The sequence below is a fragment of the Oreochromis niloticus genome, linkage group LG7 (genome assembly GCF_001858045.2).
Source record: "Oreochromis niloticus isolate F11D_XX linkage group LG7, O_niloticus_UMD_NMBU, whole genome shotgun sequence".
In the NCBI taxonomy this organism is placed as follows: domain Eukaryota; kingdom Metazoa; phylum Chordata; class Actinopteri; order Cichliformes; family Cichlidae; genus Oreochromis; species Oreochromis niloticus.
The window spans coordinates 44,330,331-44,355,087 of NC_031972.2; the positions used below are offsets into that span (position 1 = coordinate 44,330,331).

General features: G+C 42.2%; 2 protein-coding genes across 6 annotated transcripts in view; both read right to left on the bottom strand.

Moving 5' to 3' along the window:
• Positions 1-793: 793 nt before the first annotated feature.
• sin3aa (SIN3 transcription regulator family member Aa) lies at positions 794-19,721 on the bottom strand. 5 transcript variants are annotated; one of them, XM_013272792.3, is made up of 21 exons: positions 19,581-19,721; positions 13,688-13,904; positions 13,211-13,393; positions 12,714-12,820; positions 11,367-11,670; positions 11,003-11,251; positions 10,478-10,630; positions 10,137-10,292; positions 9,923-10,012; positions 8,921-9,039; positions 8,599-8,809; positions 7,917-8,033; positions 7,501-7,739; positions 7,009-7,192; positions 6,295-6,871; positions 5,466-5,635; positions 5,218-5,391; positions 3,925-4,017; positions 3,312-3,406; positions 2,942-3,134; positions 2,475-2,705 (listed from the first exon to the last, which is right to left on the bottom strand). In XM_013272792.3, the coding sequence occupies exons 1-21, from the start codon at positions 19,652-19,654 to the stop codon at positions 2,475-2,477; spliced, it is 3,936 nt and encodes a 1,311-aa protein (XP_013128246.1). In that variant the 5' UTR covers positions 19,655-19,721. The 5 variants fall into 5 exon arrangements, with proteins under 5 accessions (XP_025764860.1, XP_013128246.1, XP_013128247.1 ...); XM_013272793.3 differs by lacking the exon at positions 19,581-19,721 and adding an exon at positions 16,482-17,546; XM_025909075.1 differs by lacking the exon at positions 19,581-19,721 and having other exon boundaries at positions 794-2,705.
• Positions 19,722-21,548: 1,827 nt separating this feature from the next.
• The window catches only part of ptpn9a (protein tyrosine phosphatase non-receptor type 9a), a 29,217-nt gene continuing 26,008 nt past the window's right edge, over positions 21,549-24,757 (bottom strand). Inside the window, exon 13 of the mRNA XM_005453098.3 lies at positions 21,549-23,962. Coding sequence (XP_005453155.1) covers positions 23,772-23,962 — 191 coding nt within the window. The 3' untranslated portion in view covers positions 21,549-23,771. The remainder of the gene's footprint in view (positions 23,963-24,757) is intronic.

A 24,757-nucleotide genomic window follows, 5' to 3' on the forward strand; every position in this document is an offset into this window, starting at 1 on the left:
ATGTTTACATATTCTGGACAATAGTTTGGACATATCAGTGTGATGAAAGAACATATTTAGAGACTTTTCTGTTTGAGATGCACTCTGATAGCGTTACGTTCTTCAGTCCATGTGTATTCTCTTTTATAACGGGTCAGGAATACGCAACTTAAAAGGAAAAACTCCTCCTACCTTCTTAAGATGCTGTACAAAAAAGGTCAGCTGATTCTGAGGCAGCTGATTTTACATAGGAAGATCCTGCTTTAGTTAGTGGTGTTTAAAGTGCTTCATTGAAATAGACTGAAAAGTTCCTGCAGCACAGTCAGCTGCTGCAACAATCCTGATTTACACGGTGTAGGTACAAAACCTGTGACAGCTTCTCCTCCTCCAACACCGAGCTGCCCTGGTCATCCCTCATAGGTCAGTAACATCAGTTCAAATGTGTGTGAACATAAAGATCTTATACGCATGCAAACTAATACGGATGGGCTGTATGTGATTAAGGCGAGCTTTGATTCCTGGCAGTGTTTATAGAGAAATAAACAACTCCGGAGCACCGAGGAGCAACTGGCTGACTTGATTTGTTCAGCCAGCTCAAAGGCAAACTGGGGGAGTTTGTAATTTTTGCTGTAGAAATCATTCTTCTTTTTTTTCCTACTTCTTACAGTGCAATACAGGTGATAGAGCGCGGGCTGTAAAGAAGTACTGAATTTTATGAACTTCCATAATATTTCTCACCAATAAAACTGCAAACCTGAGACTGAAAGATGAGATGAAAGTGTGGAAAAAAGTAAATCACTCAACACAATGAAGATCTCAGTAGGCTACAAATGTCATTTTTATTATTACTTTAAATAATGTCTAAATAAAGGGACTAAAGACATGCTCAAGTGACTTCTTCCATTATCAAAAATATGGTGTGGGGTGATGTTTGCAGCAGAAATCTATCCAGGGAAGGAAGCGTGCATCACAACGTGAGACTGTGGTGGAGTCCACTGAACTTTAAAATGAGTCCCACCATCACCACGGACGGTGTCGGTTGTCAGAAATTGGGGGCAGTGATTTTATTGAAACCAAATGTCACACTCGGAAAAGAAAAGATGTTTTTGTGTCTATAAACGGAAAGGCCTGGATACATTTCTACTCACCTCCCCCACCCCCCATGTTTAACTACAGAAATTAAAAAGCAAAAGACATAAAGGAACACACAAAGGGGGCAAAAACGGCTATTTTAGAATCAACTCCCTTTGGTAAAAACGGTAATAAATGGTCTTGCATTTATCTTTTTCATATACATACTAACTTTAGCCATTTATCACTAAAGTCCACAGTAAGCTTGGAAAGTATTACTAGCACAACAACACAGATCTGTCATAAAAAAGTCTGAGACTATATACACAGTGTATTTACAACATGAGGGCATGAGCAAGATGTGCATGTGTGTGTGTGTGTGTTTGTGTGTGTGTTCGTATTTGAGTGTGTTAAAGCTGGTGTATTGGCGGAGGGCATCTTAAAAAGGTTGACTTCCAGGGCGGCGAGGATCGTGTGTGTTAATAGAACTATATATAATATATATACACAACACATACACTGGAATACATGTCAGTATCTGACATTCACGAGCTATACAATTTTACAGTCTGAGACCAAACAGTGTTGTGAGGCCCCTTCTTTTTTTAAACATTAGATGTAACAGTGCTTTTTTCTATGTTAACCCGACAACGCGGTTTGGAGCTCAGGCACCGTTTCTAATAATGCTGCCATGTGTTTTGGAAAAGAAACTGTAACCCTCTTTCCGTCTGCTTGATGAGACATGATTGTGATTTGGCCGTAACACAGGAATGTCTGAACCAGATCTCTCAGACTTTACCGAGCTCCCCCCAAACCTTCAATCTGGGCAACAAAACTTCTGAAACGTTTCCCCCTTTTTTCAAAATAAGTGCACTTGTCCATCATATTGTTCTCAGTGAATACTACAGAATAACACTTTCATAAATAAATCCCTGTGTATTTGATTTTGATGGAACTCGATTACTTGGATGGCTTCACACCGTCTAAGGCTGAATTGAACCTCAGCTGTGATAAAGTAAAAAAAGCACCACACTCTCTTTTCTTATGTCGCTAAGCTCTGTCGTAAAGGCTCAAGGAAGTTTGTGACGTGGCTCTGAGTGCTGGTGAGAGCTCAGGTCTGCGACTGGAACATGACCATTCCTAAGTTTTGGCACCGAAGGCCCTGGGGAAAAATAAATTTAAAAAAAAAAAAAGGGCCCAGCTAAAAACGCTGGTTAAAAAAAGAAAAAAGAAAAAAAAGATTTCAGTAATCCTGCCGCCCCGGTTTCAACACACACGGCAGCTAGCTTAATTGTGCTCCCATGTCCGCTTTAAAAACACATCGACAACCCTTCGTCCCTACCTCTATTCCTGACCTGTTTGATATCAGACCTAAACCCCCCAAAAGTCAGTCTGCTTCCGTTTGTCCTCGTGGGTCTGGCTGGCTACGGTGCCTTGCTAGGTGTGCTGTATTTCACACGGTACTTGTTGATGTTCATGAAGTGAAGGACCTCTGGGTTACGGGTGGTGCTGCAGGGCAATAGGCCTTCACGTCCCTCGCCCATCAGCCACTTGTTGGTCTCGGCGCTCATGTCGCGGGTGACGTGCTCTTTGACCCACGCCTCCACCCAGGCCTGGAAGCGTTTGTGTAGTCGCGTGCTCACCCTCTCGTGTGACTGAGGAAAAACAAGACGGATGTCACGAAACTGATTTTCTACTCACTGAACACAGAAACCTCAAACTAAGCCTAAGCCTTCCACCCTCACTGACATCTTAGAGCCAATAGTTGAAACAGAATGAATGGGAGGTCAAAGGTCACTCACTTTCCTCCCTATATGATAAATACAGGAACACTGTAACCAAGAAATATGTCTGGCATAACAGCTAAATAATAATACTAGCTGGTAAATACCTGGTGAGCTCGCAGCAGGGCAGTGCGTCGGTACATGTAATCCTCAGACTTAAAGACGTAGACCATCTTGTACGAGTTTAATTTGAACATGCACTCCATTTTCTCCTTATCCAGCGATTTCTTGCCACCCTCGCAGGCCTCCTTGTCCAGCTGCTCTCGGCCCTTCTGGTACTTCCTGATCCGTCTCAGATTCCTGGTTTAGACAAACGTGATGACAGTGACTCATGACATTGAGCAGGAATATGTCAGGACAAGTCAATTAGGGTTGTTGTAATCAAAAGCCTCCTGTTTGAATTTTATAGGGTGTGGCCTGTGAAAGAGCAACGAAATGTGGAAAAATTCTGTGAAGTGACACGATGTCAGAACGCACCTGGGAAGAAAAACTGGCTTCTGAGCGAGGTGCTCCCTCAGCTCAGGAGTTGTGGAATCTGGGTTTAAGTAGCGTCCCACATAATCAGACCAACGCTGCAAACACAAAACAAGCACAAACCCAAGTTTAACACACACATTAGTGTGAAAACACAAGCACTGCGCCAGTATTACCACAAGTTTGGCAACAGGTTCTTACTAGTATTTCCACACACTGGTTATCTTGATTACAGGCATTTAAATGACTAGTTTAAGTGAACTGAACCGTGTGTAATAAACTGCCACATTTCAGCAGTGTGGGAATAAAAGAAGAGCTGCTACTGCCATACAAATACTGTTATCAGTGTGAGTATTTAAACAACATCTGTGCAGCATTGTTGCCATTTTACAGTTTATTAGACATCACAGAGCCTCTGTTTATTTAAAGGTGACCTATTAAACATACACACATCATTTATATAATAGCCATGTTTTGTTTTGTTTTCTTTTAATCCTTTATGTGAACAAAAAAAACAAAAAACAACAACCCAAAAGATTAGATGGATTATTGGCTTAAAAACAGTTCCTGATGCTAATGGACCTCGACACTTGAGATTTACCGTTGTGTTTCTTACCTCGGCCTCCATGGGCTCGTCTGAGTTCTCTTCCTCTGTGTCGAGCAGCTCCACCGTGAGCTGCACTTGTCCTCGGTTTCTCAAAAACATCACCTGAGAAAGCAACAGGACGGACAGTTTAAGACACTTTTCAATGAAAAATAAGGACTCTGCACAGAGGGAACACCAACGATCCCCTTTAAGCCAGCACTCTGTGACAATGGAGAGAAACAAGAAGGCTAAGGAGCGAAGAGAAAGTAAGGACAGAAAAGAACATAATCAGAAAGAGATGGGCTGACCTGATATTTGGATTTCGGCTAAAAACTGGCAAGTAGTTGGACTCAGTGTAGTGACAACAGACCATAAATCTATGATAATCTCTATCCAAGAGTAAGGAATAACTTAATGTGTCAGATTAAAAAAACATGTCCTGAGGGCTCAGATTACCAGAAATGCTGTAACATTTTACTCTTTCATTCCAGTTTTTAGATTTACTGAGCTTCAGATTTTTGAATACATTATAAAAAGAGTGAAAATGGACGTGTTCAGTGGAAGTTTCCATCTCTCTTTCGTAACAAGTCAGATTGCAGTCAAAGTAAACAGGATGAATGGGTTTTAGGTATTCAACTATAAAACCAGTTGGGTAATTTCTGTTTTTTACAAAATGGGATAAATATTTAATTTAAAGTGAAGCTTTAATGAAAGCGAAGCTGAAAGTAGGGCAAAAAGCAAGTCTGCTCGCTGGTGACAGGTGGCTTTAGCAGCTTTAGTCAATGGAAGCAGTAAGTGAGTGCAAATGGTGATCCTTTCTCCCATTACTGCAACCATTTTAGAGGGTAAGAACTGGTTGGTGATTCTCACCCTCTTATGTACTCTCAATGAAAAAACCCCAAACGACTGATACCTACTACAGAGACATCATGCTGATAATTAGTAAGAAGGCAGATTGCATGTGTCTGTCACAAACCTGGCTGCTGTGTGAATCTCACAGTCTTTGCCAAGGGAAAGACTGAACGATACTGCTTGTGTTTTAAAATGTGGAGATCATCTATTGACAGTGAACGCACCCAAAATACATAAAAAAGGGAACTCTCCAGTTAGTAAAAGTAGGACGTTCTTCACAGCAACAAATTAAGTTTGACATCTGAACTGTGCAGGAACCAGTTCTGCAGCCTTGTGGAAAATTACTTTTAAGTACCTCTTCTAAACTATAAATGAACTCATTTCCATATTTCCAAAGCTTTAGCAAAAGGTTTAATCTGCCGTCATGCCATGGGTAGGTTTGAGAGCGAGCGGCAACTTTATTTTATTTACCTTAAAGCAGTTCTCGTCAGACATGAGCTGCTCAGCTTTCCGCTGATAGATCGTCTCTGCGGAGCTCCTGGAGGACTGTGTGGACAAGCTTCCTCCAGTGGCTCCGCTGGCGCTCTCTGCCAGATAGAGGTCTGTTACCTGGACGCAGATCTCATCACTCACAATGTGCTGGAGCTGAAGGAAAAAGAATTAGTGACTGGCTGGTAAACAACTACAGCAGCTCTTTCCTTGAGAAAACAGGTTAATACCTGCCGGACGATGCTTTGGATGAGCTTGTCCATTGTGAACGCGATGTAAGCGTGAATGGTGAACATTTCCCTCAGAGAGTCCTCGTACTGAGATGCTTCCATGTTGCCATCCAGCAAATTCCGAACCATCTCCAAGAAAGCAGAGTAGTAATCTTCCACCTCAATGTCCACTGGAGAGAAGAAATATTTAATAAAAACAGATCACTAAGTGGAACAGCATGAGGGGAAAACCATTTCCACTTTTTCTTACAAAAACCTAAGATAAAACTACTGGACCTTTTCTCAATGTATCTACATGTTACTGACATTTTACTGTTCCTACAGTCACAGCACATTTGTTTAAGAACTGATTTTAACGTTTTACATGTCATTTTTAAAGCTCTTTATAGCCTAGAGATATACTGGAAATGCAGTCCCTGCAACCAGAGCGGAGCCTGCAGACTGTTTCCACCTCAAGCTAAAAGAAGGTGACGGAGAGTTTGCAGTCGTGGTCTGACTTGCCTGATAAACGGCAACTTGTTTCGTCAGGATGTTCTCTCAAATCACTTTTAAAGACTTCACGTCAAACTGTGTTTGATTGTTGATACTACACTTAGGTCTTGTCATGCGTCTCTCATTTTAAAACATTATGCCAAGTGTTCTCAGATTTTACTTTGTGTTTGAACTATTATGTTTTTGTTGAATCTGGTTTTATCGTGTGTGCGCTGCGTTTAAGCACTTTACAAGATAGCATTGATAGGACCTTTACAAACAGACATGGCACAAAAGTCAGAAAAGGAAAAGCAAACAAATATAACAAATCAGTAATATGGGGTATACTGTTACTCACTGGGCTCCTTCAGTCTTAGCTGGATGGCTGGATTGTCATTTTTCTCCTTCTTGAGCCCCAGGACTTCCCTCTCCCAGTCCCGCTCCCTGACCTCCTCTTCGATCTGCCGCTCCGCCTGCTCGTACAGCCGCAGCAGACGTGAGCAGAGTGTCTGGTGCAGCCGCAGGAAGACATACCAGTTGTTGTTGACGAGGAAGAGGTTGTAGGCATCGTCGCAGCCGCGCAGCTTCTGCGCTGCCGTGTTGCTGAACAGCAGCTTGGACTTTGAGGGGCTCCCGCTGCCCGGGACACCGTTGTGCTTTTTAGAAGCTCCTTCCTCCAGTTCCATCTCCTCTTCCTCCTCCTCCTCCTCTACATCTGAAAGCTCGCCCCGCTGAGAAAACAGCATGTCAGGGATAAAGTGATAGATGATCTGTTTGATTTTGTATTTGTCCTCCTTCTGAATGCTGGTCTGCCGCTTCACATGGTGGATGATGAGGGCTGCTGCGTCCTCAAGGATTTGGCTGTCCTCGTAGGACAGTGTCAGGTGGGGGCCTGTGACTGGTGTGGTGGTCTCCTCAGAGCCCTGCTCCTGACGCTGCAGAGCAAAAAAACAAAACAAAAAACAAAACACATAAACAAAACTTCAGTAAAAATTTTTTTTCTAAAGCAGTGTATAGTAAACATTTACACTTGCCAAGTGCTGAAAATGATCACAGAAAGAAAGAAAATGACCTCATCATAGATGCTTTCGATTTCATTGAGCAAGGACTTTGATCGAAGCACTTTGGTGTCATTTTGCTTGAAGTTAATGCCTTGATGGTCGAGAGACTTAAGGTAATACTTCTCGTTCTGCTCCCTCCAGATCTTGTTGAAGCCTCGCTGGGCTTCCCGCCACTCTTCCTCTTTTGTCTTTAACCTGTTTGAAAAGAAAAGCAATGTAAGAACTCCAAATCTGAATGACAATTTAAACAACAATCTGCATCTTTCAGCGCGTGACACAGAGGGAGGTGCCAGATCATTCTGTTTCTCTGAATCCATTTTCGGATCAACTACTCCAACTTGATATTTATCGCTTCCTTGGGTGGATTACTGCGTTTATGAATTGTGGACCAACTCACAGAATGGATTCATGTTATTTTAATCTTCTAACCTCCACAGAGACCAAGCAACTGTGAAGAGTTAAAGACATACAGTAAATGATTCAGCCCTTGATTCAAGCTGTACCTTTTCAAAACGATGGGGACAGAAACAGCAGGGTTTTTCTTCAAGCCGTCAATGATGTCGGGCGCTTTGTCTCCGTATATCCTCTGGATGGCCTTGCGGTGAATGACCTCTGAGGAGCCACCCAGCATGTTGTCCAAGCGGAACTTGGCCTGTTCCTCCGCAGACATGCGGGACAACTTCCGCTGCACCGTCTCCAAGACTCTGATGGTAGCCAGATTGGTCTCTAATACAACATCCAGCTGTTTGAGGACAGGAGAGATGTTTTCAGTATAGCCAGTCAGTCATTATCCCAATTTAACTTCAAAATTGAAAAATTTCTGGAAAGGCAAAATAGTATCTATCACAAAGTTTTTTCCCCCTTCAGGGATATCATCTTTTGTTGTCATCATTAACACAAGTTACACATGCCAGCTCACCTCAAAACGTTCATCTTCACACCTGTAGATGTGCTCCTCATACTGAGTCTTCTTGGAGCTGACAAAAGTGGAGTCTTCAGACCAAGAGGGGAAGGAGACCCAAGTGTCGTTTAAGACCTGGACACAGCAGGAAAAAACACAAAAATTAATACAGACGTCAACTCAATCTACACTCATGAGGATGAGGTTGACTGTTAGCATTAAGCACAAATTAATCCAACAAAATACAAAAAGATGAAATTAACTTTTTTTTGCAAATCCAATTTTTTTCTATACAATCTTCCAATATCACTCTACAGTATTAAAAAGAATTTTTTCTTATTTTCTGACAGCATTGCATATTATATTCATATACATTATGTCAACCAAGGCAAGAATTTTCAGCTCATGTACAGCAAAAGCTCATGTGAGCCAAAAGGCTAAACTCAATGAGAGCAGAGAAGCTAAATAAGGGCTCTAATGCACACAGCTCAGAAGCCCCTCCCACCTACTGTACAAATCCTGTTTGCAAATGCGAACCAATCAACCAGGAAGAAATGATAAGCGAGTTTCAACAGCTAGTTTCAGAAATGATAAACAAGATAAATCTAAATCAAAGCAGAAAAAAAGGAAAAAAGGAAAACTGCTGTTAAAGAACTACACAGTAGCTTTATGAGCACCTGGATGTCCACTCCTCTCTCACCTCTTTACAAAGTGGGGTTCTGCCTGTACACTTGGGCTGCTGGTAGCTTTTAGGCAGGGCTCTGTAACTGGAGCCTAGTCTCTTACAGGAAGCATAATCAATCTCCATGGCGATGCCCTCGGTAGCCCGCTCCTTGGGGTATGTTTCAATGTGGGACATTTCACGATACCCCAGGAAGTTTTTGAACCAGTTGAATAGCTCCGGGAATTTTCTGTTTAGCAGAAAGATATATAAAAAATAAAAAAAACAACCAAAAAATAAAATAAATAAATCTATCAAGTTTATTGCAAAAGTTTTATTTCATGTGAGCCGAGTTACTCACCCTAAAAACGGCAGCACCAGCTGCACCAGTTCAGCTCTGGAAATCACCTCCTGGTTAAAGATGACCAGACATCGCAAGAAGTTGTCGTAGGCCTCTGCACTTCGCAAGGCTTTGCGCACCTAAAATATAAAAATCTGCTTTAGTCTTGTGGCATAAGTCAAGTTTTTGAGAACAACAAGAACCACCAACACAAACCCTGTGTTCTTCGGATAAACTAGCAAATAAAGTTAAGTTGCTCTGTGATTATGTTGAACATTGTTTGGACAGAGGAGTGCAGAGGGATAGTGTATATATTGGAACAAAGGCTGGAGAATATGGAGCCAGGGCTCGCAAAATCGCTAGCCCGACGTCCCGGGGCTAGCGATTTTTTGCAAAGAGTGAACTACCACTGGCAAAATTTAGCAGTCTTTGCAAACTTCAAAAAGCAAATGTCCTCGATCTTGGTTCCACTTGCCTCTTACCCGTGATTTCAATGGAAATTTCAAATTCAGGATCTGACACAGACTGATTCATGTTGTACACAGTTCTTGCAAGTTCATAGAAATTTCTGTTCAATTAGAACCAAATACTTGAGTTGATGGTTGAAATTGTTGTTGTAATTTGTGTTTTAAATATTTTTAGATTGATGTTTTGTTTCCTTTACAATATTATACATTAAAGTATAATATTGTAAAGGAAACAAAACATCAATCAAAAAATTGTCCTCTTTTTTTTTTTTTTTTTTATTCGGGCTACTTAAATTTATTTTGGGCTACCAAAAACTGAAGAGTGCCTGCCTGAAGGGCTACCAGGGATTTTGAAATTTTGCGAGCCCTGGGAGCTAACATGCAGGAAGAAAAGAGGAAGACTATAGAGAAGATTCATGGATGTAGTGAAGGAGCACATGCAGAGGGTTCGTGTGACAAAAGAGGAAGCTAGGGACAGGGTGGGATGGAGGAAGACGATCCACTTTTTAATTCCCCTTTCCTCTTATTTAAACTAAAACACAAAATACAAACTCACCTTCTCAAAGAACAGAGATTCTGTGCCGACTCCATGCTTGCTGGCCTCTGCCACTGAGGAATCTTTCAAGTTCAGTAACTTCGGCTTCTTCTGCAGCGTTCCCAAAACGGCATTCAAGACACAGGTACAATAATTTAAAAACAAAAACTTTCAAACACTTCACATAAAACATGGAAATAAAACCAAATTGGGCTCAGTATGAGACTGCACGTACCTTGACGGGGGGTGTGGCCCCTGGCGTGGGATGACGACGGATCTGGCAGCCGTTCTGATTGGGCCTCTGCTTGTTGTTGAGCTGAAGCTTTTTGGCAGTGCCACCGTGGTCGTTTCGTACAGACTCGGCCTTCTCAGCAGTGGTCTTATTTAATAGCTACGGTGCCACAAAACACCGATTAAGACAAGAGTGCATCAACATGACAGATCACAGACTACGGGGGGACATTATTCTGAGAGACTGATTTTAATGAATAAACTTTACCTTTGTTTTTAAGGTGTCTCTAATAAATCTGAACTCATGAGTAGAATATGGTATATTAAATATATGGATTTTCTCACCACTGAACTGTTGGCATCAGGGAGAAACTGCCCAAACTCAGAGAGTAGATCCTCCTGATTCTTGAAGAGCCTGGCCACCTGAGCATAAACCTCCTGTTCAGTCAGAGCTGGTGTGTAGTTTCCTCCAGCCTCCTTGGCATTACGCTGCTCCTTCTGTGGGTGGAAGAACACAAACAAATTGAGTGATTAAAAGTCACTCTATTGGGCTTTTTTAAATATTTTTTTCCTGTCATATATCTCATTACATTGGTAGATATTAAACAAGTCCAAAGTTTCATTTTTCTCTGTCAGGCAGAATTGAGGCCGCTTCTTTGTATTCTGTAGTAACAAACAGCAGTAGCTTTTCCATACATTTTGACACTCCCCCCGGTAACAGTACACAGCTATAGAGCTACAACAGAGCTGGAAATCAGCATAAAAGGTCCTCTTTAAAAGCTACCCACTAACTAATTTTAATGTAAATTCACAATTTAAGCTCAGAAACACTTTAGAGCTTCACTTTGGCTTTCATTTTGAGACACTGGCCTGGTAAGTATGCAGGATCTCCAGGAAGGCTTTGTAAATGTCGGGCTGGCCCTGGAAGCGGTTTTTGATCTTGTTGACGTAGTTGATGGCATGGTTGAATTCCACTGGCTGGTTGTTCTGCATGGGTGGGCCGGTGGGGGTCCCGCTGAGTGGTGGGTGGAGCTGCATAGGTGGGGAGCGGGGAGAGGTGTAGGCAGGGATGGACGGATTGCTCTGGCTGCTTGGTGTTAACGCCTGGGGCTGAGGAGGCTGAAACAGGAAAGATTTTAAGTGTACTGAAACACATGCTTCACAGTAAAAAAACAAAAACAAAAAAAAACCCCACACAATATTCCGTTTCTACTCCACCACATTTTATTCTCACCTTGCTGGTCTTGGCGGGCGTGGGCTGTGTTAGAAGGGGTGGAGCGGTGGTGGTTGCAGACGAGGGAAGCGGAGGCTGAGGTGGGGGAGCAGCGGGAGCAGCTCCTGATACGGGGATGTTCTGGACTGAAATGCCATGTGGGGTGATGTGGTGGATCTGACCCGGTGTTGTCACATTGACTAGGTCGTTGGTCTGGACCTCGATCTTGTAGCCCGGAGGCAGGAAAGTGTTAAAGCCCATGATGAGGTCAGGATGACCTTTGAAGAGTTGTGACACTCTGCTGATCACTCCGGGAGTGTCAATACTGGAAACGCAAAAGCAGAAAGAATTTGAAAATTCAGTTATACTTGGGGAGGTATCTCGAGTACATTTAAAACCTGGCAACATCTGAGGCATCAAGAGCAGCGTGTACTCTTAGGACTTTAAATTAAACCATATAAATGCATCTCTGTAGGTGCTAACTGTAAAAGACTTGTTGCTTGTGAAAAAAATGCCAACTCGTTTTATGGAGAAGGGGGAAAAAAAGTAAAATGAACGACTGGTCAAAAACGTTTAATGTCTAGGTCCACGGCAGAGCCACGAATCATTTCGTCTACACAACATTTCATTGTTGTTGTTTACTTTGCTACGCGGCGGCAGCAGCAGCTAGCGAAAGTGCCAACCTAGCCTAGCATGAAACAAGCTAACTCGAGCTAAACTAAGCTATCCTAAGCTAAGCTAAGAAGCAGACTTGGAGGTACTTCACCCCTGAAATACCATTACCTTCTGTTTGTATGTTAGCAAAACCTTTTGTTGCTATTATTCTACTTAACTGCAAACCGTGTCCAAACTCAAGTGACATGACTGAAAAGATACGCAGACGCGTATTCTAGCTCGCTCAGGCACTTTCCCTCTCAAATTGTTCGCTCAGAGACGCAGTTTAGAAGCTAGAAGCGAGAATGTCTTTGCTGTGGTTTAACACGTATCGCGAAGCTTTTTATTATAATTGTGCTAATATAAGGCGTCGTCCTCAGCTCGTTAAAAAATAATATCATAATTTCACTCAAGTGCAACCGTCCGTGAGGTTATTGGCTTCAGTATGGAGCAGCTACCATGCACGATGAACCGAAAAAAACTAATGTAAATAAATTAGATAAATAACCCCAATACTTTTTTCCACTGTATTTAACAGCTCACTTTAATTGTACGCTAATACGATTAAAGGAAAAACATGGATTATAACTTTCCTGCCATTAATTATTTATTTATTCGTCTGCTCCTGTGGCTAACACGATCAAATTAAAAATTTGCTCTAGAAAGTCGGTCAACTTTTAAAGGATCAATCTTTAATCAAAACCTTGCCCTCACCTTTGGGATTTGAACTCTTTCATTATGTCTAAAAAGTCGTTGTAGACCTGTGGCTGGTTGCCAAACTGCAGCTTCACTTGATCCAAGTAAGACAAAGCGTCTTCCACCTTAGGGAGAGAGAGAGGAAAGTCAGCTTTATCTGCCATGTTTTTTTCCCCCCAAAACACTGGTATCTGCATCACCGATAAACTGAACTGAATTTCACAACTGATGTGTGATCTGCCTAAAAAGGGCAGATTTTCTCTACTACCACACATTTTAAATGTTTCAATCTAAGGCATAATGAACCATCACTATGAATGGATCTTATTTGTTTTTACGATCACGGTGCAAATTCAAATAAAAGCTGTGTTTAAACTACCAAAAAACAACAAACTAAAAAGCAAATGGCTTAAAAATAAACTAATTTCCAGAGAAGTTCTAATATTGTAGCTTTGTTACTTTCCCCAAACCTCTTTAACAATTTCAACTGTAAAAGTAAAATTAGATTTACAGACCTTGAGTCTCTGAAACTGCTGCTGGCCCTGTGCAGAGGCCTGAGGAGCAACTGTATGGGTGTGCCCTGACATCACCGAGGGCCCGTGGGACTGCACTGCCGGGCTGTGGTGGTGGGAACCCCCATGGACACCTGGGCTTGGAGTGTGCCCATGCCCGCCACTGTTCTGGGCCACCGTGGGAACCTGGGAAATCAGAGAGGTTTTATTAAAAGTACAGCAAATAGTACCATGTGGAAGTGCCACATAGTGCCCTAATATTAGATTGAGCCTTATTTAGATAACACCAAATCACAACAACAGTCCCCTCAAGGCGATATAAAGTGAGACACATAGACAGAATGTGCACAGCTGACAGGTGGGGAAGCCTGGAGCATGAGCTGTGAGTGCTTAGTAAAGAAAAGTTGCTATGTTCTCACTAAATTATAACTCTTCAAACAAAACGATCAAATAAATCTTGAGCGGGCCAACACGGTGTACCTGATATCCTTGTGGGACGGAGTACTGGACGCCTGCTGTGGGCTGCATGTTGTCAGACACGGCCTCGTACACAGCCGGAGCTGGAGCAGGGGCCAGGACACGATGCTGGAAAGCCTCCGCGTTGCCACCGAGGCGCCGCTGCGGGGACGCAAAAACCGTTTCCGGATCCTCCCCACGCCGCTTCATTATGTACGCATACTCGGGAGAGCTGCGAGACCTGTAAATACACAGCGACATATGGAGCCCATTTCAAACTGGCAGACCTCTGAGAAGTTATCAGAATCTATTACATCACACTCACAATTTCATTCAAGAATTTGTGGGAATATATTATTTTGCTTGTACTGTGAATTTATAGACAAACACACACACACACACACACAGTGAACCACTTTTCTTGTTTGGCTGTGGCAGAAAATGATTACATAACCGTCTTCACAGTACGTAGATTTATTGAAACGTCTGATGCTTTCAGCACCAAAAAGAAGCCTCTATGTTTATCAAGGTCAATAAAATGTGACCATATTGATTCATTAACATGTGATTTGACTACTTTGACAGCATGTTTTTCTCATTAGAAACTATATCCAACTTTTATGCATGAATGTGGAGCTTCTTGAACAGCTGATCGGCCATGTGCACGTTTGGAGAATTCAAGAAAAGCTGGCAGGCAAAGGTGAACACACACAGGACACAGCACCTTGGAGTGTTGAGTCCCCCATTCTTCTTTCTTTCTTTCCTTTTTCTTGGGGGTTGGGGGGTCTTTTTGTTGTTTTGCATTGTGCACTTCTGCACCAGTGTTATCTGTACCCTCCCTCTTGCCCGCCGCAGCAAGAATGCCACAAAGTTACGTTTACTGCAAAAGTTCCCATGTGAGGACGGGGAACATATTTTGTATTTAGTGAATTTTCTATTTTGATTTTATTATGTGTAGGAGAAGCCTGGTTACTGATGTATGAATTTCCCTCTGGATTGATAAAATTATAGAAGTTTTTTTTTCTTAAGTTAGTTTTACAAATATTCCTGTCCATATTTAGATTAAAAACATAACACATTTTAGCCAGTATTTTTCAAAGGGAAGAAAACAATCCACCTTCTTGGAAGATCCCTGAGATCTGAACCTCTCAAAACCACTTGATGACAAACTGCAAGAAATCATATATCAACAGTCTAAAAAAAATCTGGATTTGGGGTCAAACTGTACAGGAGTATGGTAAAAATGAAAGAAAGGTGTTCACCACTTTAGCACATAAAAAACTGGCAAAAAAGGACTTGAATCACAAATAAGTTAGCTGATGAAGCTACAAAATGTGTGTACCATAATAGTTTAATCATGGTAATTCACTACTTTCTAATACTGCTCAGTGTACTTGCACAAGTACTTGTATGTTTTGCTGCTTTTAGCTTCTACTTTAGTGTATTTTGGATGGAAATACTAAACTTTAATTTTCGTCATAGTTCTAGTTTCTTATTATTTTGCAGGTTTTCAAATGCATACATAATATACATAGGTAGCGTTAGCTATAATAATACGGCAGTATACAGGCAATTAAATCAGCTCCTACATTAAAGTAATAGCCACATTAATGAATCGATGAATATGATTTAATTATAGCCCCCTCCCCCCTTAGCTACACACAGGCGTTACTGATACACGTTTGGTTGAGCCAAAGTGTATTGTGCATTTTTCTGTTATTTCTGGCTACGCCGCTAACAAAAATACTGGTTAAAATATCTCTACGGCAACTTTTTGCTTGTCGCAAGTCCCCTCTGCCTTGTCTTATCTGTCCCGTGTCTCTACATGCTACATGGATGACAACGTTAGCATGAACTGAATGTACGACTCGCGCTCCGAGCAGCCAATGAGACACACACAACCTACGTCACCGACAAACAGGTGCTGTGGGAACGTGGAAGTCGGTCTGCCATTCACAACTTCCTCAAGACGACGGCAACTCTCGGTCACTCGAAGGAATGGCGTACTTAAAAAGATAAAAGCGCTAAAGTCGGGCGGCTAATAAAATTCTACACGCGTGTGTCGAGCAAAAGTAACACAATGATAAACTCGAGTGCCCGTACGCTGCTGCTGCTTCTGACGCTTCCTCACTGCTCCCACCAGCAGCTGAGCTCCACCGTGCCAGCAAACGAGTCGTTCCGCACGGCCAAAGAAAGCCAGCCTGTGGTATTTACAGACAGAAGCGCAGTGTAGTAACGTTACAGTCCTCTAATATGAAAACGCGGTTGTGTCTATTACACGCTAACAGCCCCACAACCGCGGTTCTCCTGTCCCGTTTACAGGCCTTTACAAGCAGCGACCTCGAGTTACGCTTTCCCCACGCCCGCCATTTAGAGCGTGGCGCAGGAGTTCAGTGCGTTTACACTCCATTTTCCAGCAGGTAAGAGCCAAGAGCAAGTCGTGCGCAAGGCACCCTGCTGAACGGCCAGGGTAAAATAAATGTATACTGTTTATTTTAATTAACTTTGCTGGGAACTTATTCTGTCGACGGGAGTTGTTTGCTGCCAGCTAGCAGCTAGCTAATGTAAACAACATGAGTAGCCTGACACCGATCGCTGTCCGGGGCTAGGAGAGGGAAGCACATGCAGCCATTAGCGATCTGGTGGGCTCTCGCTTAAACGGCGAATATTTGCTATCGATTTGCCACACTGATGGCTTTAGATGGACTTATGAGTGAACAGCATACAAAGAAGCATCGATCATCTACGTGATTTAGTTAAAACGTCTTCTGACCGGAGGGAGTTAGCTTGCCAACACTAGCTTGCTGAATGAACTCACCCCTCTCTCCCAAATAGCAAGCAGAAGTTCGGTGATGATGGTACGGTAATCCGTTGGCTTTTGGTGAAAGGCTACACCACTGACTGGAGAACACAGAAACTCAATGTATCTGCGAAAAGCAACTAATCGATGGCGTATTACTTGAAATAAACAATTCAAGCTACAAAGTGAGAATCTCCCCTACAAACGAAAACAATCTCCGTTCGGTTAGCTTGGGGTGGGCGGGGTTTTCACCCCTGGAGTGAAAAGCGGTCCTCCTTTTAGGAGCTATTGGTCAGCCTTTTCGAAGAACCCGGACAAGGGCGGGGCGACGAGTTGGGTTGTGAAATTGAACTGTCAATCAAAGATTTCTCGAGCAGTTACCAAGCACGCCCTTTTGACTTGAAGCGCGATAATGCCAGCACAGAGCGGAGAGGCTCAGCTGCAGTATAAATGGGGAAAGCATAATAGCACCACGTTTAGAGACGAACCTAGAAAGCACAGCCCGTTCATTATCAAAGTATAACACGGTCACGGAGGTGTTAGATAAGGCGCCACATGGGTTTTATCAAGAGGAATAAGCATGTTACTGACCAGGGAAAAGTTTGAAGAGCCTTTGAGAGTTTTTTCTCTTTCTTTAAAGATGAATTGGAACATTAATATTACCAGTGAGACACACAAACGGCAGTTACTGGGTTTTAAATAGCAATGTAGCTCCACTGGTGATGTCAAACATAAGACCCAGAGGCCAGAACTGGCCCAGCCAAGACTCCCATCCCGCCCACTGGCCAGCTTTGAGAAGGAATGCATAGATTTTGAACTTTTAACTGTATTTTCATAAGTTCTACAGGTTTTCCAACTATACCTCTCACCCCCAGTTCCATTACTATGTAGCTAAAGTAATTAACTAATAGATAAACAGTTATATTACAGAAAGGTTTCCGTTTCTCCACTATGTACTATAACAGTTCTGTGTTTTGTTTTGTTTGTTTGTTTGGATTCTATTACATTGAGTCCATGGGGGTACAAATACATTTTCTGTGAATTCATGAAAACATATTTTATAATTACAGGACAGTCTGGGCAATGAACTGCCAGAACCTTTTCTGTATTTTTTGTAAAAAAAAAAAAAAATTCACTCATCCCACCCACTTATGATCAAAGTGTATAGTATGTAGTCTTCAGTGTAAAATGTGATTGACACCACTGGCTTAAATTGTAAGTCTTGTTCTTTTAACCTCATAACAACAGCAACACGTCCACATATATTTGATGTTGTTTACTGTACAATTGATGGAGGTTCAATTAATAATAACTACTTAATAAATAAAGCACAAGTGCGATTATTGATATTTCTTTGTTTTTTTTTGACTAAATGGATATATTCACGGAATGACTGGGGGCTCTATGGTATGGCTCTTCCAAGATGAAGTTTAATTGAGGTTTAGTTCACAGCACACACAAGGCATCAGCGTCACATCATACCACATTGCAGCTTTTCTACATGCAAAATAGTCTGCAGCATTTTAATGTAAAATATAATGTTTAGATGCAGGGTTCCTTTGGCGGTACTGTGTAAGAGTAGATTTACAGTTTAATATTTTGCAACTTCAAGGAGTTGTTTTACAAAAAATAAAAAGTCAGGACTTTTCTGCTGCAGTGGCTGTCATTGTCCAGCAACTATGCTTTTAAAAATGCTGTGATGGTTGGAGCCACCATAATATAAACATAAATAAATAAATATTTGGAATTTTCGTCTTTCTGGTTTCTATTTTAAATTAGTTTTTGCATCTATGTATTAATTTTTTTGTCTGCCCTGCTGTTTCCAATACTGCATTTCCCTATTAACATTCATAAAGTAATCTATCCATCTACCCAACCAATAGATCTCGAAAAACAATTAACTACTTCCTGGAGTTTTGCAGCACGTGACTTTTGTGGGCGGGCTATGCCATTAAGGCTTGTGTCCCTCCCACAGTAAGGGGACGGGGAAGTGGGGGGGAGGCACTGCAGCCAATCGTTGCACGGATCCCGCATTACAAATCCCCTAAAAAGGTGGAACTTCCGAAATAAACCCTCGCCCACGACAGGCGGAGCTGCAACAGCAGCCCGGGATTCCTCCCTCCAGTTCAGGCAGAGGATTCAGCTGCGACCGTCGGCTGCAGCACACACATACACGCGCACAGCTTCACTATCCCGAGTTGGTTTCCTCCCCCCTTTATAATTACACCCATCCAAACCGAACACACACGAGCAAAAAGCGTAACATTAAAGTGCTCCCCTTTAAATTTCCGTCTGGATGAAATGCGGAGACAGCCCCAGCACCGAGGCGCACAGCTAGCAGGACCAGCCAGCCCCTCTGCACAGTGCACTCGGTCGACGCTGGCTGCGGACTCCACAAACAAAAGGGTTCGCGGCACTAAAACACTCACCGCTCACTCGCGGTTTGTTTTACCGAGTACCGGCGGACTGGGAGATTCAGTGGGGCCTCGGCGGCCAGCACGGCGGCTTTTACGGACAGAAAGAGCCGATCCGGTCGTCCTTACTAAACAATGCCAAAGTCAAACGAAACGGGAACCACGGCGGAGCTGTGTGGCAATACCGGAGCCACGCCATTCTCCGCTTTCCCCCCCTCTCCCTCTCTCGGGTCCCGCAGACAGGACCACCGCACGTTTTGCAGAACCCATTCTTTGTTTACTTCACTAGTCGGGAGTAAAAATGTCTAACCTGTCTCACCACAACAACTACACCCCCTCCCCTCCCCTCCTCCCCCCTACCGATCCATTACACGCTCACACAACGCTGCAGACAAAAATGCTTCGACTCGCAGACAGCGGGGATGCCTCAGATGGTGTCCACACAGCCCCGGGAGGCTGTTTACCGGTCGACATAATGCCATCCCGCACATTTAAGCAGCCAACACCTTATGAAGCTGGCTATTCTGCTGCCGTTTACTCGCGAAACAAGAGCCTCGCAATTCATTTACGCGCACAAAATAATAAGAATGTTAAAAAAAGCCACCACTGACACCAGACCGCCCTCAAATCCTTCGCAACAATCACACGCATCATAACGTAGCGACACTCTCGATATTATTTAGTTTAAGCAGCCGTTACATACCCAGTAAAAAGACTCCTTACTCCGGATTCGTGTTTGTAACAAAATAGTTGGAGACGCCCCCTCTCCACTGGCATTGGCGCAAACTGGAAGATACGTCACTCTGCGTTTGAATATGACCCGCTAAAAACCGAGGCAGCATCGCAGGGAAACAGCCTCCTCTCCAGCACACGCAAAACCTGCAGTTCCGATACTGATGGAGGATTACCGAGGGCGGCGTTGGGGGTGTCGAGCTCATTTTCCACCGCGGGCCACACGAAGCTCCACCAGTGAAAGTCGCCTTTCTGTCAGTGTGAAGAACTGGACTTAATCCCGGAGATATTTGAAGGAAGGAGAAAGAAGTGCAGTGTCAACAATGCTCCTCTGGGTTTCTGTATGGTAAAGAAATGCTGCTTAAACTGTAAGAAATAAATGTGTGAAATGACAGGAAAAGTTATGTAATTATGCTCATTGCGCAGACTGTTCTGTAATTATAAAGGACAAAATTATTTTTGTTTTGTTTTTAATACTGTCTACAATCACAATGCCTATATAGTGAAAAACAGCAACCCTCCTCATATTTAATAGTCTAGTAATCTATTAGCCTACTACTTACTTTGGTGTTGTGTGACTGGCTGTGGGGGAGCTCTTTATCAACAGAAAAGCTGTAACACTTGTGAAAATACAGTTAAAACTCTCAAATTTATGTCCTCCTTCACATTTTCCAAAGTTGTTCAGTGGGCCGATTCTGGCCCCTGGGCCTCACGTTTGATAACCCTGGGTTTGAGAACTGTTTGTCACGTGACACTCAAAACTAACTAATCCTGCATTAATTATTTCTGCACTTTGTAAGCCCTGTATTAATGCTATATAAATGAAGAGATACTGTGTCTACGATTGCATTTGTGGCAAGAAGCTCCTTTTTTAAAGCTATGTTTGCTATTAGTTATTACCAATAAAGGCACAGGGAGACTGGGTCACTCTGAGGGATCGTTGCTATTTTTGGGTAAAAAACAAAACAAAACCCTGTTCAGTTGGGTAAAGATTTGGCGACTGCTTAATTCACATGATTTTTCCATATAGACTTTAAGCCAATTTATTAGATACACTTGTTCAGAATCTCCATATACATACTAGCAAAGTGTAACTTTATGAGCTTCTTCAATAATGTATTCAGATACTTGACTTGCTTTTTTTTTTTTAAAAAAGAAAAGAAAAATGAAGACTGCTTATTGAACCTTCTGATAAATTACAACTGAACTTAAATATTAGTTTGCTATAGCTTGTGCGATTTGTTGCTTACAATGTAGAGGTCTCAAAAACTCTTGTGTCAAATGATACATTTGGTATCAGAGGGTTATATGATTGATTTATTACAGCAAAATGCAGCTGGTGGTTAGAGGCTCATCACTCTCTACAAATATGAAACCAGAGAAGTTGGGTAGTGATGGGAAAAAAAAAAAAAAAAAAAAAAAAAAAAAATGTCCCCAGAGCCTACAGGTGGATGCAGGCATGGTGAAGAGGTTGAAACAACATGAGCAGACCAAGAGATTGGAAGGGTTTTTGGCGTGAACTGAGGAGAGTGAGGCATGCTGGTGTGCACAATGCAATGCAGGTTGAGTTTTCTGCTTAAACTAGCCTGCAGGCTTTGCTCCAGTTAATGTACAGCAAGAGCTTTTTTCCTCAAGAAGCTAAGAGCAGTGAACAGGAACCAAGGCCTTATGGGTTTGACAACAGCCACATACCATTAAATCTGCTCTGTTGTGCAGCTTTCAAATCATTACTTAAAGCAGAAAAACTGATTCATGCGCACGATGTAAGAGACATCTTTTATTCCTAGCTTTACTTTAATAATTGTCATGTTTTCATTTATGTCATTGCATTAAGTACAAGAGTGAAGCTGTGCTTGTCGACACGATGATACCATATTCAGTGAAGAACAGTAAAAGTGCAGCTTTGAAAGCCAAGAAACACACCGCCTGTACAAAGACACAGGTTGGCATAGGTTTTTTTATTTAATACAGTATAACTTTAATCACTAGTCATACGAATGATAAACAGGTTATAACAGAACAAATATAAAATTAATGTAGATAATTGTATAATCCTAGCTAATCGTATGAAAACAGCTGTTGAATAATAGAAAAATAAAATAGCGCACATTTGTGTCCATCATTGAAAGGAAAAGTCTAACAAAAAAAAAAAAAAAAAAAAAAAAAAAAAAAGTACACACAAGGATGGCAGACAGAAAAAACAAACTTCACTACAAGCAAATTCAATATGAATTCTGTAGCAAAGAACACTCTCCCCCCCCACCCTGCCCCCAACGTGTCAAAATATAACAGTTTTTGTACATGTACTCAATGATGATAATAATCATAATAATAATCATAATAATAATCGTAATAATGGCAAGATACTGGGACCAAATGAAAGCACAGATTACATCCACAGTCTGGAGAACTGAAAGCAATAATAATGAAAATTATACTTAAGTTTCTGATGCTCACATGGCCCAGAAGGACTTCATAAGATGTAGGCACAGATTTGTGCTTGGTTCAACTATTCTACCGTAGCCGTCTGGTTTTCCCAGTAAAAATCAGCTCGGTTTGTCCCAGTAAAGCACTATGCAGAATTGTATTCATTTTACAGTAAATGGTTTATATTTAAGCATCACTAAAGTTACAATAACAATCAAGTTATCCCAGCATCATGTGTAGAGCTAAAGAATTAAGTTTTTCCTCCTCCAATCCCGTTGCCATAACGACCAATCTCAGAGCATGTTGGGAATAGTTATTTCAAAGTGCTAAGACATGTTTTCGTTTTTTTTTGTTTTGTTTTTTTAAAGAAAAAAAAAAAAAAAAAAAGTATTGCACTACTCATGAGGTCTTAAGTGATGTACAGATGCATGCTTAAATGGCATAGTAACTGCAGCACTGGCTGCTCTAAGCAAGTGTGTGAGGATGCATGTGGGGGGGCTTAGGAATACATTCCCACAATAACGAAAGCTCAATGGCACACCTCACTAGAAGCGAAGCTGCCATGACTCCATATTTAGCAGAAAGGGTCCTTCTGCTAAATATCAAGGGAGAAAAAAAAAGGCACAATCATGGACTGAAATGTATAATGCCATTTGGGATTTGAGAGGATTCATTTTGGATGTGCTTTACTTATTTGGGCTGGAGGAGAATACATTGATGGAATGAAACTGCTTCTGTCCTGACTGTGGGTTCACTTGGTGTTTGGTATGACACTCCTGAGACTATGCAAAAGTAGCTCGTACCATCCATTGCCGTTTTCACCTACAACGTCTGCAGCCAAATCGGTCTTCAGCCTGCTGGCTCCTAATTAGAAAGTCAGTGAAAAAGCACAATCAGTTTTCCCGCTGCATTTACCTAAAGCACGCTCTGCATGCCTAAACCGCAGTTCCAGTGGTATAAGCACCCCCCCTCCCTTCTGAGGTCTACACGTGAGAAAGGACAGTGGTGGAAAAATATCCCAATCTGACTCTCCCAAAGCTCAAACATTTATCACGACACACTGTTACTCAACATAGACACGCGTCCAAAGTGAACCGCCATGGTAATGGTTCAAGCAATTTTACCCCAAAAATGACAACAACGTCAAGATCTCATTTCCCAACCGCACTGAGAACAATTTGTCCAAGAACACATGAAACAAGATAGCAGCCACAGTTCCGTCTCATCCGAGGTGGCATTTATTATGGCAAAGAAACACTTATGAAACACTACAGCAGCAGTTAGGGAAAATGAAAGCGCAGTTTTTTGGACTGTGTGTCCATGTTAAAAGGTTCAATGGGATAAACTACTTTTGGAAAAGAAGGAAAAAAAAAAGGAAAAGAAAAAAGATGATCTTGGACCCGACCTCACGCATGCAACACTGTGCTGCGCTGAGCAGTTTCTCCACAATGACGTGCATTTTTGGGGACATGTTCAGCAAATAAACAAAAACGTCACATTGCCAGAAATGTCATCATTAAGAACATTATGTCAACAATCAAGCCTTTTATCATCACAGTCTTGGTCTGCCAATAAACTATGGCCTAGTTTTTATTTTTATCTTTTGTAAAGACAGCATCTGTGAGGAAGTTACTTTTCCTGGGCTAACTGGTCACAAAACATGGCTTGGGGCTAACAGACTTGACTGCAGGAATCACAGGGCTCATGGACTGGTTTGGAAGGTCATGGCTGAAGCTCACTGATTGGCTGGGATGAGGCCCTGTCTTTGGGCGTGCTCCAAAATGGCATTGTAGCAGAAGTAGTACTGGTCCGGGGTTTGAATGCTGAAGGCCCTCTGTGTTCTCATGCGGCGCACTGTCTGGCACACGTTAAGTGAGCCTACGTCCTGTAGCTGGGACAGACAGATGTCCAGGGCACAGAAGGTACCTGCCGACAACAGCGGGTTAGTGGCAACTCTTTAAGATTACAGACAATGAAACGCTGTCGTGTTGGTTAAAAGCCTTATCCTCATACAGTCTGATAAACATACTCATTCAGGAAAAAAGAATATTCAGGTTATTCTTTGCAGGATGTTGCTGTACAAAAACCACCTTGTGATTCTTTTGGTTGCTAGCAGATTGCTGCAGCGATCCATAGTCTGCATCATCATGCAAACTTCTCTTAAAATACTTAGCAACTGCTTGCTCAGTGGCAAGAAATTTTGAAGCCATGCAACGCAAACTAGAAACAGAAGGTTTCCCATCAGAGTTATGTTATCAAAGTTATGGCTTAGCACTGGAGTCAACACCTTTCAAAAGGCAGGACTTTTATTTTGGAGACAAACCCTCTCTGTAAGAGTGTTTGCAGAATGGTAGGCATCTTCCATGCAATCTAGGACCAACCGCAACAATCTGCTAGTTACCAAAGTAAGCAGAATTTTTGGTGCAGCACTCACTGTGTGGCTAGTTCACATACTAACAGCCAGCAACCACTCTTTGAATATAGAATTTGTTTATGTAACCTGTGGTTGCCGGTGGGTTGGTAAGACTGTGTGACTGAGGCCTTAAAGCACAAGTATACCCATCGTGTTGGTCACTTTACATGCGCTATTCATGCAAGCCATAAAGACGCAGGTACCTGCTACAGAATTCTCACCACTAAAGCCACACCACCACATCAGTGCTGAAAGAGAAGTTGTCAAAACGGTCCCCCCCCTCCAGAGTCGCATCTTTTCAAACGATG

Coding starts and splice junctions, on each gene's coding strand:
- sin3aa (XM_013272792.3), bottom strand. CDS start 19,654: ATGCCAGTGGAGAGGGGGCGTCTCCAACTATTTTGTTACAAACACGAA. Junction 11,252..11,366: donor CGCCCGCCAAGACCAGCAAG/GTGAGAATAAAA, acceptor TTCCTGTTTCAG/CCTCCTCAGCCCCAGGCGTT. Junction 5,636..6,294: donor GCTAAGACTGAAGGAGCCCA/GTGAGTAACAGT, acceptor TCTTCTCTCCAG/TGGACATTGAGGTGGAAGAT.